This window comes from Pseudophryne corroboree (genome assembly GCF_028390025.1).
Source record: "Pseudophryne corroboree isolate aPseCor3 chromosome 3 unlocalized genomic scaffold, aPseCor3.hap2 SUPER_3_unloc_5, whole genome shotgun sequence".
In the NCBI taxonomy this organism is placed as follows: domain Eukaryota; kingdom Metazoa; phylum Chordata; class Amphibia; order Anura; family Myobatrachidae; genus Pseudophryne; species Pseudophryne corroboree.
Window position 1 is genome coordinate 2,327,068 of NW_026967541.1, and position 16,542 is coordinate 2,343,609.

The window sequence follows — 16,542 nt, forward strand, 5'->3', positions numbered from 1 at the left end:
AGGAGGAGTGGGGGACTTGATAGATTGGGTCTTGGTCCCAGCGGCGGCTGAGAGCTATTAGGTAGGGTAGATAAGAAACCACTTAGTGAGGAGAGCTCCAGAAAGCACGTCTGGATAGTCCACGCCCCTCTTATTTATTATTTTATATAATAACAGGGGTGACAGGTGTGGTACATCCCTGCAAAGGCAGATCCAATCTCTTTCTCATCAGACTCTGCTGTCTTCCCTGCACTCTCACTCAGATGTTCACTGCTGCCAGTAGCACACGTATGAGAAGCAGAAGTGTGGCGGCAGCTGTATAGATTCTGATATGTAATTCTCTGTATCATACTTACTGTACACACATCATCCTTATTACTATTGAGAGTAGAGGTACAGTAAGACACTGATGATGGGGGTGTAACAATGGATTATAACCTAGCAGATGATGATTGCAGTGTATTATATGGTGTATTGCATGTAAAATACCTTGTTCCACACCTACTCTGCTGTAGCAATATACCTTATATAAGGGTGAGTAACACATGTACAGGTTTACCAGCGTATGAGCACACACATAAAGGAATGCTACCTTACCAATGCTTCCAGGAGTAACGTTAGGAGACATTATTATAAAGCCTTCATTAAATGTTGTGTTTTAATACACACATTTACTATTAAGTGTCCCAGAATGTAATTTTCTCCTATTGTTTACAAGATTAATATTGTTACAGAAAATGTCACATTTCCATAATGTGTTTTATTTCCAGCAGATGGACACACAAGCAGGAATATCTCAGAAGGACATCTAATGTTATCCCCGGATTGTGAAATAAAAGATTATGACAGTAGACAGGATTCTCCAGGAGATAACCCCATTACCTCAATTATACATCCAGCTCTATCAGCTGGTCCCTCTGATCCTGGGAAATGTTCTCCTGATCACTCTGATATTGGTGCATCTGTTACAGCTCTGACAGTAAATACAGAGTTTCCCTGTTCTATAGATACCACATGTTTTACACAGAACACAAAGCTTATTACCCATCAGGCAGCTAAGGCAGGTGAGAGGCCACTGATATGTTCTGACTGTGGGAAATGTTTTACCTGCAAATCACAACTTGTTTCACATCAGTGCAGACACAAAGGTCAGAAGCCATTTCCATGTTCTGAGTGTGGGAAATGTTTTACAGAGAAATCACATCTTGTTACACATCAGAGACGTCACACAGGTGAGAACCTATTACCATGTTCTGAGTGTGGGAAATGTTTTACACTGAAATCACATCTTGTTACACATCAGCGAAATCACACTGGTGAAAAGCCATTTCCATGTTCTGAGTGCGGGAAATGTTTCACCCGGAAATCCCAACTTGTTAAACATCAGCAAAGTCACACAGGTGAGACTCCATTTCCATGTTCTGAGTGTGGGAAATGTTTTACATACAAATCACTTCTTGTAATACATAAGAGAATACATACAGGTGAGAAACCATATTCCTGTTCTGAGTGTGGGAAATGTTTTACATACAAATCAACTCTTGATGCACATAAGAGAAGTCACACAGGTACATCACCATTTCCATGTTCTGAGTGTGGGAAATATTTTGCACAGAAATCACAACTTGCTAGACATCAAAGAATTCACACAGGTGAGAGGCCATTTCCATGTTCTGACTGTGGAAAATGTTTTGTACAGAAATCAGTTCTTGTTGCACATCAGAGAAGTCACACAGGTGAGAAACCATTTCCATGTCTTGAGTGTGGGAAATGTTTTGCACACAAATCAGATCTTGTTAGTCATAACAGAAGTCACACAGCTGAGAAGCCATTTCCATGTCATAAGTGTGGGAAATGTTTTACACACAAATCAGATCTGGTTAGTCATAACAAAAGTCACACAGGTGAGAAGGCATTTTCTTGCTCTGAGTGTGGGAAATGTTTTGCCCGGAAATCAGACCTTGTTAGACATCAGCGAAGTCACACAGGTGAGAAGCCATTTTCTTGCTCTGAGTGTGGGAAATGTTTTGCCCAGAAATCAGAACTTGTTAGACATCAGCGAAGTCACACAGGTGAGAGGCCATTTCCATGTCCTGAGTGTGGGAAATGTTTTGCACACAAATCAGATCTTGTTAGACATCAGCAAAGTCACACAGGTGAGAAGCCATATTTTTGCTCTGAGTGTGGGAAATGTTTTACACAGAAATCATATCTTGTTATACATCAGAGAAGTCACACAGGTGAGAAGCCATTTCCATGTTCTGAGTGTGGGAAATGTTTTGCAGACAACTCAGCTCTCGTTATACATCACAGAAATCACACAGGTGAGAAGCCATTTCAATGTTCTGAGTGTGAGAAATGTTTTTGTTAGGCGCCGGGGTCCGCGCGGCCGTGCGGCCCGGCGCCTAGCAACCAGAGACGCCGGGCGCACAGAGCCGCTCAGACCCTAGCAACAGGAACGCCACGGTCGGACTGCATTCCCTGTTGCTGGGTCTTAATTAATCAGTGCCTGTGTGTTCTGGCCATGCAGCATGCAGCTGCACGGCATCATCATGTAATTACCCTGTCTGGATCAGGATTGGAGGGCTCTCAAATATAAGCACTCCCAGGACTTCTCTCAGACGCCGGTGATAGCTTCCTGTTTGCCTGTGTCTGCTGCAGAGAAAGTTCCCAGTCCCGGTCTATCCGTTTGTTCCTGTTATCAGTGATCCTGTACTCGGAAGTTACCATCTATTCCTGGAGTCTGACCGAGCACCTTTAACATCTGGTGGTGTTCGTGAGTCGCGGCGCAGCCGTGTGTTGCGGCTTGTCCGCTATAATTTATTATTTTGTTTATATTGTGTTCTGGAGCTTTGCGGAGGATTCCGCTTCCACAAGATCCACTCTGGTGTCCAGCGGTGCCGGATAGGAGTGTCGGATCAGTGGATCTTTGGTTGTCCTTTTCCCTGGCGGCTAATCCGCACATACCTTTTGATTTAGTTAAGTTAGCTTGTAACCCCTGGCTTGGTTGCTTAGTCAGAGGGCCCCTTGTTATCACCCTGTCTCGGACTTCCCCTTGTCTCCCATTAAGACCTGCGGGGGCATCGGGGTTGGGCAGACATAATCCGCCCTTCGAACGCGGCTGCCATAGGCTCAAGCAACCATAGTCTCGCAGGGGATTTCTGATAACACGGGCGAGACAACGGAGTTAGGGCGCCAGGGGTTACTAGGCTCTCCAGCTCCCACAACCTGTATATGGTTCCTGTACTCAGATCCCTGCCATAAGATCTTCTCCAGTCTGGAGTACAGGAATCGTAACATTATCACCGGCCTGACAAAAGAAAAAATTTCAACAGGAGTTAATTTTTTCACTTATCCAGTTGGGAGAATTTTGTCGGCCTCATGAATCCCACCGGTGTTGGGCCAAATCCTGGCCAGTTTCTGGTTAGTCAGATTCAGGAACTTACCCAGATGGTTCAGGATCTGTCCCTCCGGGTGAGCTCACAGGAAGATCTGTTACGGACTTCCCCGAGGGTCATCCCTGAACCAAAAATGCATCTGCCTGACCGTTTTTCTGGGGATAGAAAACAGTTTTTTAATTTTAAAGAGTCTTGTAAACTGTATTTTCGTTTAAGACCAGTCTCCTCAGGTACGGAGGCTCAGCGGGTTGGAATTATAATTTCTCTGCTTCAGGGGGATCCTCAGACCTGGGCTTTTGGTTTAAAGACAGACGATCCGGCCTTATCGTCTGTAGACGCCTTTTTAAAATCTTTAGGGCTATTGTATGACGACCCTGATAGAGAGGCGTCCGCAGAAAGTCAGTTGCGTGCTCTAAGACAGGGTAGGAATCCTGCAGAGAATTATTGTACGGAGTTTCGCCGTTGGTCGAACGACTGTGGCTGGAATGACCCTGCCCTGCGCAGTCAGTTTCGCCTCGGCTTATCTGAATCTATAAAAGACAGCCTCCTTCAGTATCCCGCTCCTGAGACCCTTGATAAACTCATGGAGCTCTCTATTAAAATAGATCGTCGGCTCAGAGAGCGGAGGACTGAAAAAGGGGCATCTGTAGTTTCTTTTCCCTGTGTTCCTTCCGTTCCTGTAGACATGGGGGAGCCTATGCAGATTGGTCTCTCCAAATTGTCTCCGGAAGAAAGAACCAGGAGGCAAAATTCTGGTCTGTGTTTGTACTGCGGAGGCAAGGGACATTTTGCCCGTAGTTGCCCAAACAAGTCGGGAAACTTCCTGACCAAGTGAATAGTGAGGGGGTTCACTTTGGTCTACAGCTCATCTCCTCAAATAATTCACTGTTGGTTCCTGCTAAAGTTTCTTATGACAGCCTCTGTTCCTCGGTCTCTGCTTTTGTGGACAGTGGAGCTGCAGGAAACTTTATGGACTTAACATGGGCCAAGGCCTTAGGTATTCCTCAGCTAACCTTAGGTAGGTGTATCACCATGCATGGTTTAGATGGGAGTCCCTTATCCAATGGGGTTATTTCTCTATGTACACCTCCAGTTTTGCTCTCGGTGGGAGCTCTACATTCTGAAAAGATTGAGTTTTTTCTTACCCATTGTCCAGCAGTTCCTGTGGTTCTGGGTCACCCTTGGCTGGCCTTTCATAATCCCAACATTGATTGGCAGTCTGGGGAGATCCTACAATGGGGTACCATCTGTGATAAAGAATGTATTACACTTCCCATTCGAGTAGCCGCTGCCAGCTCTGCACATATTCCTGGAGAATACCAGGATTTTTTGGATGTGTTTTCCAAGGGCAATGCTGATATTTTGCCTCCCCATAGGCCTTATGATTGTACCATTGAGTTAATTCCTGGTGCCACGTTGCCTAAGGGAAGGTTATATGCATTGTCTGGTCCTGAAACGGTGGCCATGAATGAGTATGTGAAAGAAAGTCTTGAGAAAGGGTTTATCAGGCCATCTAAATCCCCTTTAAGTGCAGGTTTCTTCTTCGTAGAGAAGAAGGATGGTTCCCTCAGACCCTGCATTGACTTTCGAGCCTTGAATAAGATCTCAGTAAAAAATACTTACCCCCTGCCGCTGATCTCTGTCCTCTTTGATCAGCTACGTTCGGCTGTTATTTTTTCTAAGATTGACCTGAGAGGAGCATATAATCTCATTAGAATCAGGTCAGGGGATGAGTGGAAAACGGCATTCAGTACTCAATCAGGCCACTATGAGTATCTGGTCATGCCATTCGGCCTATCTAACGCTCCGGCAGTCTTTCAGGATCTCATTAATGATGTGCTCCGTGAGTTTCTGGGAAGATTCGTCGTGGTCTATTTAGACGACATTTTGATATATTCTGACTCTGTAGAACAACATGTTACCCAGGTGCGTCAGGTGCTTAAGAAATTACGTGAAAATCACTTGTATGCCAAACCGGAGAAGTGTGAATTTCACGTCACGGAGGTATCCTTTTTAGGGTACATTATTTCCCCTCGGGGATTCCGAATGGAACCTAAGAAGCTCCAAGCCATCCTGAGTTGGGCGCAACCCACTAACTTAAAAGCAATTCAGCGCTTTTTAGGGTTTGCAAACTACTATAGAAGGTTTATTCACTCTTTCTCTGACCTAGTTGCTCCCATTGTGGCGCTCACTAAGAAGGGAGCGGATCCTACCAATTGGTCATGTGAAGCTAAAGCATCTTTTCAGGCCTTGAAACAAGCCTTTGTCTCAGCCCCTGTCCTTAGACATCCCAACCCAGAATTGCCTTTCATCGTTGAGGTAGATGCCTCGGAGGTTGGTGTAGGGGCTATCCTTTCTCAGAAGGATCCAAATTCCCTTGAGTTACATCCTTGTGCCTTTATGTCCAGGAAATTCTCGTCTGCTGAATCCAACTACGATGTTGGTAATCGGGAGTTGCTGGCTATTAAATGGGCTTTTGAGGAGTGGAGACATTGGCTTGAAGGAGCGACCCATACCATTTCAGTTTTGACTGATCACAAAAATCTTCAATACATTGAATCAGCTAAGCGATTGAATGCCCGACAGGCTCGTTGGGCTTTATTTTTTACTCGTTTCAAATTCATTATCACCTTCAGACCTGGTTCCAAGAATACCAAGGCAGATGCCCTCTCACGCAGTTTTCTTCCCGTTCAAGACAACAGTCCTGTTACTCCCATACTTCCGCCTTCAGTCATTCAGGCAGGTCTCACACAGGATGTTTTCTCTCAATTGAAGCTGCTTCAACATCAAGCTCCGGGAAATACTCCTGCTGGTCGTCTTTTTGTTCCTGAGTTTTTGAGAGCAACTGTTTTGGAGGAATTTCATGATAGCAAAGTTGCAGGGCATCTGGGAGTCGCTAAAACTTTGGAATTGGTATCCCGCTCAGTGTGGTGGCCTGGTCTTTCTAAAGACATTAAAGAATTTGTTTTTTCGTGTCAGGTCTGTGCACAGCATAAAGTTCCTCGCTCTTTACCTATTGGTCAACTTATGCCTTTGAATGTTCCTCTTAGACCATGGTCGCATATCTCCATGGATTTTGTGGTGGATCTCCCTCTGTCAGCTGGATGCACAGTCATATGGGTGGTAGTGGACCGTTTTAGTAAGATGGCTCATTTTGTTGGTCTTCCCCGATTGCCATCTGCCCAGGGATTGGCAGTCTTGTTTCTCCGTCATGTTTTCAGACTCCATGGGTTACCCACTGATATTGTTTCTGACAGGGGTCCACAATTCATTGCACAATTTTGGAAGTCTTTTTGTGCTTCGTTAAAGATGAAATTATCATTAACCTCCGGTTATCATCCACAATCAAATGGACAGACTGAGCGAGTGAACCAATCCCTAAAACAATATTTACGTTTGTACTCGGCCAAACTCCAAAATGACTGGTCTGAGTTTCTTCCATTGGCAGAGTTTGCTTATAATAATGCCTGTCATTCCTCCACCAATGTATCTCCATTTTTTGCAGTTTTTGGTTTCCACCCCAGAGCTAATTCATTTTTCCAACATTCCTCTGTCTCCTCTCTGGCCCTGACCTCTCATCTTAAACTTATTTGGAAAAGAGTGCACATTGCTCTCAGAAAAGCAGCTTTCAGGGAAAAAAAATTTTCTGACAGGCTCCGGCGGCCGTGCACTTTTAAAGTAGGAGACAGGGTGTGGCTGTCGACTCGCAATATCAAACTTCGACAAACCTCAGCCAGATTGGGTCCTAGATTTATTGGACCATTTCTCATTATCAAGAAAGTCAATCCAGTTGCTTTCCGGTTACAGCTACCAAAAACTTTACGGATCGGAAATACCTTCCATTGCTCTTTGCTCAAACCATATGTTTCATCTAGCAGATTTCCTCGTAAAAAACCTCAGGGGAGATCACCAGTTAATGTACAGGGTCAGCAGGAGTTCGTGGTTGAGAAGGTTCTCGATTCCAGGTTGTCCCGGGGTCGGCTCTATTTTTTGGTGCATTGGAGAGGTTATGGTCCTGAGGAAAGGTCGTGGGTCCTAGATGAGGACCTTCATGCCCCAAGACTCAAAAGGGCATTTTTTCAAGAATTTCCTCAGAAACCCGGATTTAGGGGTTCCTTGACCCCTCCTCAAGGGGGGGGTACTGTTAGGCGCCGGGGTCCGCGCGGCCGTGCGGCCCGGCGCCTAGCAACCAGAGACGCCGGGCGCACAGAGCCGCTCAGACCCTAGCAACAGGAACGCCACGGTCGGACTGCATTCCCTGTTGCTGGGTCTTAATTAATCAGTGCCTGTGTGTTCTGGCCATGCAGCATGCAGCTGCACGGCATCATCATGTAATTACCCTGTCTGGATCAGGATTGGAGGGCTCTCAAATATAAGCACTCCCAGGACTTCTCACAGACGCCGGTGATAGCTTCCTGTTTGCCTGTGTCTGCTGCAGAGAAAGTTCCCAGTCCCGGTCTATCCGTTTGTTCCTGTTATCAGTGATCCTGTACTCGGAAGTTACCATCTATTCCTGGAGTCTGACCGAGCACCTTTAACATCTGGTGGTGTTCGTGAGTCGCGGCGCAGCCGTGTGTTGCGGCTTGTCCGCTATAATTTATTATTTTGTTTATATTGTGTTCTGGAGCTTTGCGGAGGATTCCGCTTCCACAAGATCCACTCTGGTGTCCAGCGGTGCCGGATAGGAGTGTCGGATCAGTGGATCTTTGGTTGTCCTTTTCCCTGGCGGCTAGTCCGCACATACCTTTTGATTTAGTTAAGTTAGCTTGTAACCCCTGGCTTGGTTGCTTAGACAGAGGGCCCCTTGTTATCACCCTGTCTCGGACTTCCCCTTGTCTCCCATTAAGACCTGCGGGGGCATCGGGGTTGGGCAGACATAATCCGCCCTTCGAACGCGGCTGCCATGGGCTCAAGCAACCATAGTCTCGCAGGGGATTTCTGATAACACGGGCGAGACAACGGAGTTAGGGCGCCAGGGGTTACTAGGCTCTCCAGCTCCCACAACCTGTATATGGTTCCTGTACTCAGATCCCTGCCATAAGATCTTCTCCAGTCTGGAGTACAGGAATCGTAACAACCTGGGTGTTATATATATAGTTACTTGGATACTAGTGGGCTTAGAGAGAGTGTTTGAACCCAGGATATAAAGATATTATCTTCATATACAAATTATGGATCGTACTTCATTGTCCTGGTTGAGGCCTTTGGGTGTTCGGGTCACCATGTGGACTATCATACGCAGTTCCTCCCTGTTGATGGTGAGTATGTAGTAGGGAGGCCAATCCCGGGATCGGGATCCCGGGATTTGGGCCCAAAAATGTTGGGATTTGAATCCCGGGATTGTAGCATCCAATCCCGGGATTATACTGCGCATGCTCGGGAGGGTGGGCGTAATTAATACTACTTACTAATATTAGGCGGGTGGCAGCCATGAACAAGTTGAACGCGGCGGCACTTCAAATGTAGCGCCGACCGCCAGCCAATCAGAGCTGGCGGAACGGCAGCCAATCAGGGAAGTTGCAGCGACAGCCAATCAGGAGCGACTGATGTGGCCGCTTTCCTGATGGGCTACCGGTCCACCAGCTCTGGTTGGCTGGCGGCCGGCGCTTCATTTGAAATGCCACCACGTTCAGTGTGCTCATGGTTGCCGCCCGCCTAATAGTAAGTACTATTACTTACACCCACCCTCTCTCCCTCCGTGCAGTCAGTGGTGCTCCCTACAGCCTTCCTCCCTCCCGCACCGCTACTAACCCTCCCTGCCGCGACCTACACCCTCCCTCCTGAGTCCCGCACCACTACCTACACTCTTCCTTCCTCCCGCATAGCTACCTACACTCTCCCTACCTCCCGCACTGCTACCTACACCCTCCCTTCCTCCCGCACTGCTACCTACACCCTCCCTACCTCCCGCACTGCTACCTACACACTCCCTACCTCTCGCACCGCTACCTACACCCTCCCTCCAGCGCTGCTCCCTACAACTTTCACTGATCCCTACTGCAATCCCGGGATTGACCGTTTTTCAATCCCGGGATTGAAAAAACGGCCCAGGATTGGCCTCCCTAGTATGTAGTCACCCCCTCTCCAGTTTTTCTTAACCTCCTTCTGCCCTGTGACCTTGAGTAGTGTGAGATTTGATTCATGATGTTCTTTGTAATGTAAGGAAAGTTGATGTTCTTCCGAACCTTTTTCTAATATTCCGTATGTGTTCGTTTATTCTCATTTTGAGTGGTTGTATAGTCCTTCCTATGTATTGTTGCGGGCAGGGACATTCTAACATATATATAATGCCCTTGTTGTGACATGTTAAGTTGTCCTGTGTGTTACATTTTGTGGAATGGGAAAAGAGGATTTTGGTACTTACCGATAAATCCATTTCTCTGAATCCACTCGGGGACACTGGAACAGCTTATACAGTAGGGGTGTGAAGCTTGCAACCGGAGGTGTGGCACAATCTAAAAATTAGCATTGTCTGCACAGCCGGCTCCTCCCTCTTCATGCTCCACATCCCTCAGTTTGGAAAGTTTGACAGAGAGAATAGGACATGAGACTCCAAACCAAGGGTGAGGAGCCCACTGTACAACAAATCAAACAGCATCCAAGAACTCTTTAACAAGAACCTTGAACACAGCAGGTTGACAGCACCAAGGCGGGCATCCAGTGTCCCCGAGTGGATTCAGAGAAATGGATTTATCGGTAAGTACCAAAATCCTCTTTTCTCTTTCATCCACTAGGGAACCCTGGAACAGCATTATACAGTAGGGGACATCCCAAAGCTACTCCCAAGGGTGGGAGTGCTATCAGTGGCCTGCAAAACTAAGCGTCCAACTTAGAATCTCTGGACGCAAACGTCTCAAACTTGTAGAATCTTGTAAATGTGTGTGCTGATGACCACGTTACCGTTATGCAAAGCTTAGTAGTAGAGGCGCCTCTGGCAGCCGCCCATGAGGCACCCATGGATCTAGTGGTATGGGTACCAACCTGAATCGGAACTCATTCACCACAGGATACATAAGTCTGCCTAATGGTAAGACTAAGCCATCTGGCCAGGGTCTGTTTAAATGCTGGCCAACCCTTCTTTGGACCATCATAAAGATCAAACAAATGGTCCGACTTTTGGATGGACAACGTAACCTGTACGTACTGTCAAAGTCAGAAAAATATCTCTATGCACACTGCCATATTTGCACCTCATTCAGGTCCGCGCTGCGCATGCGTACGCTCTCCCGTGAAGGCGCATACCCGCAATAGAGTGCACTCGCAGGCGCACGATATGCGTATTTACGGTAGAGTTTATGTAATCGTAGCGTGCGACTCATTCGTTACATATTTTCAGTATTAATGTATTTTGTAGATCATGGTCCCTTTGATAGATTCTGAAAGTTTGGTTAACATAGCATGTTCCTGAACGGAGGAATCCCTCTTTGTATTGTACGAAGGGTCTAACAGGAGTCATACAGTGGTGTTTGGTACCCATCGGAAGAGTATTTAAATAGTGTTATGCACACCAGTGCCTGCAGGAAAGTACTGGTGTCAGAACTGTTATGCACTCCAGTGTCTGCAGGAATGTACTGGTGTTTGAACTGTTATGCAAAACAAATGGACTTACAGACAAACTGGGGAATATGACATAACGTACACAGGAGGTAATAGGGTAACAAAATACACACAAAGTGAACAGAGAAGCCCAGAGGCTAAGGAACTGGGTATCTCCCTTGTATTAGAACTGCACAGATGGAAAAAGCAAGATGTTGTGTTTTAATACGTAGAGAACCCGAAATGCTGTTGCTAAGGGCAACAGCAAAACCCTAAAGGGTTACCAACGGGTGTGGCAGTAAACTCCTTGGTCAGAGATGGAATGATAGACACAAGGAGAGTCTCCACAATCCTATTTCTCACTTGCAGTGCACAGGTTTTAGCTTACTGCCACTAAACTGACCCCTGACACCTAGCACAGTGAGACAGGATTAGACAGGCAAGTCTTAGAATACAGCCGCAAACTTGCTAAGTTCACAGAGTGGTAACAGAACACCAGCAAGCTAAACGACTGACTCCAGTCTTACTGCTAGGTCTGGATTGGCAGAGTGTAATACCAAATCCCCAGGCCTATTTGCAGTAAGCAGCAAACAAATACAAAGCTACACAGTACTGGCTAACTTTCATGAACTGACTAACCAACAAAGATTCAGCAGCATCTGCTTACCCTGAGAAGAGGCCTTATAAAGTAGGTGCTGTCCACGCCCCACTCAGACCTCACAGACTGTGAGCACAAAAACCAGCCCCGGATCCCCTGCCGTGCACAGAGCCTATAACCACTGCACAGCAAAAGACCCGAACCGGAGTATCAGCTGCGCTCAGGTTACTCCACTAGCACTTGTCTCCCGGTTGCCATGATGACGTGGCAGCACAGGGCAGGAGACCCTAACAGTACCCCCCCTCTGACGAGGGGTCAAAGAACCCCTACCACCGGGTTTATCGGGGAACTGCGAGAAGAAAGAGCGTATCAGTCTGGGGGCATGAAGATCACAACTGCGCACCCACGACCGCTCCTCCGGGCCATACCCCTTCCAGTGCACCAAAAATGACAGCCGACCCCGAACCACCTTGGAGTCAAGAATCCTTTCAACAACAAACTCCCTCTGGCCACGTATCAGAAGAGGGGAAGGTCTTCCACTGGAAGAAGGATTACTAATCGCCCGTTTTAAAAGGGAACAATGAAATGTTTTATTGATACCCAAAGAACGGGGCAGATCTAACTGAAATGCCACCGGATTGATAACCCTGGTGATCTTATAAGGGCCGATGAACCGGGGCCCTAACTTATGAGATGGCTGTCTCAACTTCAAATTCTTGGTAGACAACCAGACGAAGTCTCCTAATTTGAAGCTGCAGGGTCTTTTCCGCTTATCAAAAACCCTTTTTGTCACTAATGACACAGACACAAGGGCTTTCTTCACTTTCCGCCAAATACCTCTAAGGACCGAAACCACAGAGGAACCACCAGGCGTGGAGTCCAGGGGGTCAATAGAATTGGCCTTAGGATGATGCCCATACACACAAAGGAAGGGAGAGATCCCTGTAGCAGAGTGAGCCGCGTTGTTATAGGCAAACTCCGCCATGGACAGATGAGCAACCCAGTCAGTCTGACACTTGGAGACATAACACCTGAGGAACTGCTCCAAGGACTGGTTCACCCTTTCAGTCTGCCCATTAGACTGCGGATGGTAGCCAGACGACAAGCTGACAGAAATCTGGAGATCGGAACAAAATGCCCTCCAGAATTTGGCCACAAACTGGGATCCGCGGTCAGAGACCACATCAAGTGGCAACCCGTGGAGACGCACAACATGCAGCATAAATAATTCAGACAGGCGTCTGGCTGATGGCAGCCCAACCAGTGGAACGAAGTGCGCCATCTTCGAAAACCTGTCAACGACAACCCAGATGGCTGTCATCCCCGAGGATTTGGGCAAGTCCACCACAAAATCCATTGAAATGTGGGTCCATGGCTTAGATGGGATAGAGAGTGGATGTAATGGGCCAACAGGAACCCCTCTAGGAGTCTTATTTCGGGCACAGATGTCACATGCCCGAACCCACTGATCCACATCCTTAGCCACCGAGGGCCACCACACCGCCCTAGATAGCAACTCCCGAGTTCTGGCAATACCCGGGTGACCTGCCGACTTCTTGGCATGGAATTCCAGGAACACTCGCTGTCTTAACCTAGGAGGCACAAACAATAGACCTACCGGAAGGTCTGGAGGAGCCTGCTCCTGTGCTCTAAGGACTAATGATAATAGGTCCTGGGTAATGCCCACTTTAATACATGATGGGGAAACAATGGGCAACGGCTCCTCGGTGGTCTCCTGGATTGGAGCAAAACTCCGCGAGAGCGCATCAGCCTTGATGTTTTTTGACCCAGGGCGATATGTTATCAAAAAATTAAAGCGAGCAAAAAACAAAGCCCATCGTGCCTGCCTGGCATTGAGACGCTTCGCTGACTCTAAATATGCCAGATTCTTATGGTCAGTGAGAATTGAGACCACAAACTTAGCCCCCTCAAGCCAGTGTCTCCACTCCTCGAGTGCATCCTTAATAGCCAACAATTCCCGGTTACCCACGTCATAATTCATCTCGGCAGGCGAAAATTTACGGGAAAAGTAAGCACAGGGATGAAGGCGATTATCAGACACTCCCATCTGAGAAAGCACTGCCCCAATACCCATCTCAGAGGCATCCACCTCCACCACAAAAGGACGCTCTGGATCTGGGTGTCGCAGCACCTTGGCCGAAACAAATGCCCTTTTGAGACGGGCAAAAGCCGCTTTAGCCTCACAAGACCAGTGAGCAACATCCGCCCCTTTCTTAGTGAGTGCCACCAAGGGCGCCACTATAGACGAAAATCCAGCGATAAATCGTCTATAAAAATTTGCAAAGCCCAGGAATCGCTGAAGCGCCTTCAAACTAGTGGGCTGCACCCAATCCAGGACTGCCTGTACCTTGGAACCCTCCATTTGGAAACCTTCTGGGGAGATAATATATCCTAGAAATGCGATTTGCTGAACTTCAAATTCGCACTTCTCCAGCTTCGCCCCAAGCCGGTGGTCTCTGAGTTTCTGGAGGACTAAGCGTACATGCTTCCGATGTTCCTCCAGGGAATGGGAGAAGATTAGGATGTCATCTAAGTATACAACTAAGAATCTATCCAAATATTCCCTGAGCACATCATTCATGAAATCCTGGAAGACTGCCGGGGCATTACAGAGCCCAAAAGGCATCACCAAATATTCATAATGCCCTGAGTGGGTATTAAAGGCAGTCTTCCATTCATCCCCCTCTCTTATTCGGATTAGATTGTACGCACCGCGTAGGTCAATCTTAGAAAAAATGGTGGCAGTACGAAGCTGGTCAAACAAGACCGAAATGAGAGGCAGTGGGTATGAGTTTTTAATCGTGATACGGTTCAATTCCCTGAAGTCGATGCAGGGTCGCAACGAACCGTCCTTTTTACCCACGAAAAAGAACCCCGACCCAACTGGAGACTGTGAAGGTCTGATAAATCCCTTAGCCAAGTTCTCCTGAATGTACTCTGCCATAGCCTGAGTCTCAGGACGTGACAGGGAGTACAACCTGCTCTTGGGAAGCTTAGCATTTGGCAACAAATCAATGGCACAGTCATAGGGGCGATGGGGAGGTAGTACCTCTGCAACTTTTTTGGAGAACACGTCCGCAAAATCTGCATAACACCCTGGCAATCCTGGCAAACTTAGCTGCGAGAGCCTGACTGGAAGGCTCAAGCAACTCCTGAAACAATCAGTACCCCAACTAAGAATCTCCCCAGAGACCCAGTCAAATTGAGGATTGTGGGCCCTTAACCAGGGTAACCCCAACACCAATGGGGCAAAAGTACAGACAGTCACATAAAAGGACAATTTTTCAGAGTGTGTGGCTCCAATAAACAAAGAAATCTGGCTAGCGCAAGAGGTAATTTTACCTTGGGATAATGGTTCCCCGTTTAACCCACAAATCTCAATTTCCGATGCCAATGGTACTAAGGGAACAGAGTGTTTCAGGGCGAATTGGCGGTCCATAAAAACCCCGTCGGCCCCACTGTCCACAAAGGCCTTAGTCTTGACAGTTTGACCGAGGATCTTCAAGGTCACCGGAATGATAAAAGTCTTCTTGGGAAATTCTGACTTCTGGCCTGACAGGATATTTCCCATCACCCTCAGGCCCTGAAGTTTTCCGGCTTTTCTGGGCATGATACTACCACATGACCTTTATTCCCACAGTACAAACACAACCCCTGCTGTCTCCTCCGCGTCTTCTCACGCGAGGAGAGGCGGGTAGCCCCAATCTGCATAGGCTCCTCAGAAAATTCCTCAGAGTCTGAGGTTCCCTTGGGAAGGAAGGAAATCTCAGTCTCCCTTTCAAGCCTACGCTCTCTCAGCCGTCTATCCACCCGGATGGATAACTGCATGAGCTGATCCAAGCTATCAGGCAAGGGATATTGTACCAGTTGGTCCTTTATCTGGTTAGAAAGACCTCTTCGGTACTGGTGTCTCAGGGCTGGGTCATTCCACTGGGTATCATGGGCCAACCTCCGAAACTCCGTACAGTAAACCTCAACTGGCCTTCGCCCTTGCTTAAGGATCGAAATCTGAGCCTCGGCTGAGGCCGTCTTGTCAGGGTCATCATACAACAAGCCCAGTGCCGTAAAAAAAGCATCAACACTTTTAAGCGACGGACAGTCAGGCTGCAACCCATATGCCCAGACCTGTGGGTCTCCTTGTAGCAAGGAAATCACTATGCCCACCCGCTGAATCTCCGACCCAGAAGACTGAGGCCTAAGCCGGAAGTATAGCTTGCAGCTCTCCTTGAAAGAAAAGAACTGCGAGCGATCTCCAGAAAAACGATCCGGGAGATTTACTTTCGGCTCCTTAACCCCTGCAGGTGCTGCTGCTGCGGGAGCTCCGCCAGCAGCCTGGGAGGTGTGCATTTTAATGGACAAATCATTAAATTGTCGAGTCAGGACCTGCACCTGATCGACCACCTGTTGCAACGTATTTTGAGGGGTAAGCTCCATATTCCCACAAAATTTCAACAGGAGTATTAGGCTGCTGAATATGTTATGCACACCAGTGCCTGCAGGAAAGTACTGGTGTCAGAACTGTTATGCACTCCAGTGTCTGCAGGAATGTACTGGTGTTTGAACTGTTATGCAAAACAAATGGACTTACAGACAAACTGGGGAATATGACATAACGTACACAGGAGGTAATAGGGTAACAAAATACACACAAAGTGAACAGAGAAGCCCAGAGGCTAAGGAACTGGGTATCTCCCTTGTATTAGAACTGCACAGATGGAAAAAGCAAGATGTTGTGTTTTAATACGTAGAGAACCCGAAATGCTGTTGCTAAGGGCAACAGCAAAACCCTAAAGGGTTACCAACGGGTGTGGCAGTAAACTCCTTGGTCAGAGATGGAATGATAGACACAAGGAGAGTCTCCACAATCCTATTTCTCACTTGCAGTGCACAGGTTTTAGCTTACTGCCACTAAACTGACCCCTGACACCTAGCACAGTGAGACAGGATTAGACAGGCAAGTCTTAGAATACAGCCGCAAACTTGCTAAGTTCACAGAGTGGTAACAGAACA

At 47.4% G+C, this 16,542-nt stretch overlaps 2 protein-coding genes across 3 annotated transcripts in view; one reads left to right on the forward strand and one right to left on the reverse strand.

Annotated features, from left to right (window-relative positions):
* LOC134984333 (gastrula zinc finger protein XlCGF26.1-like) overlaps positions 1-5,163 on the forward strand; it is a 55,070-nt gene extending 49,907 nt beyond the window's left edge. Inside the window, exon 5 of one of the 2 annotated variants that reach the window (XM_063949936.1) lies at positions 750-5,163. In XM_063949936.1, the coding sequence (XP_063806006.1) occupies positions 750-2,350 (1,601 nt within the window). In that variant the 3' untranslated portion in view covers positions 2,351-5,163. The remainder of the gene's footprint in view (positions 1-749) is intronic. The other variant, XM_063949937.1, reaches the window with a different exon arrangement.
* The window catches only part of LOC134984365 (oocyte zinc finger protein XlCOF7.1-like), a 157,344-nt gene that overhangs the window by 84,920 nt on the left and 55,882 nt on the right, over positions 1-16,542 (reverse strand). The window lies entirely within an intron of this gene.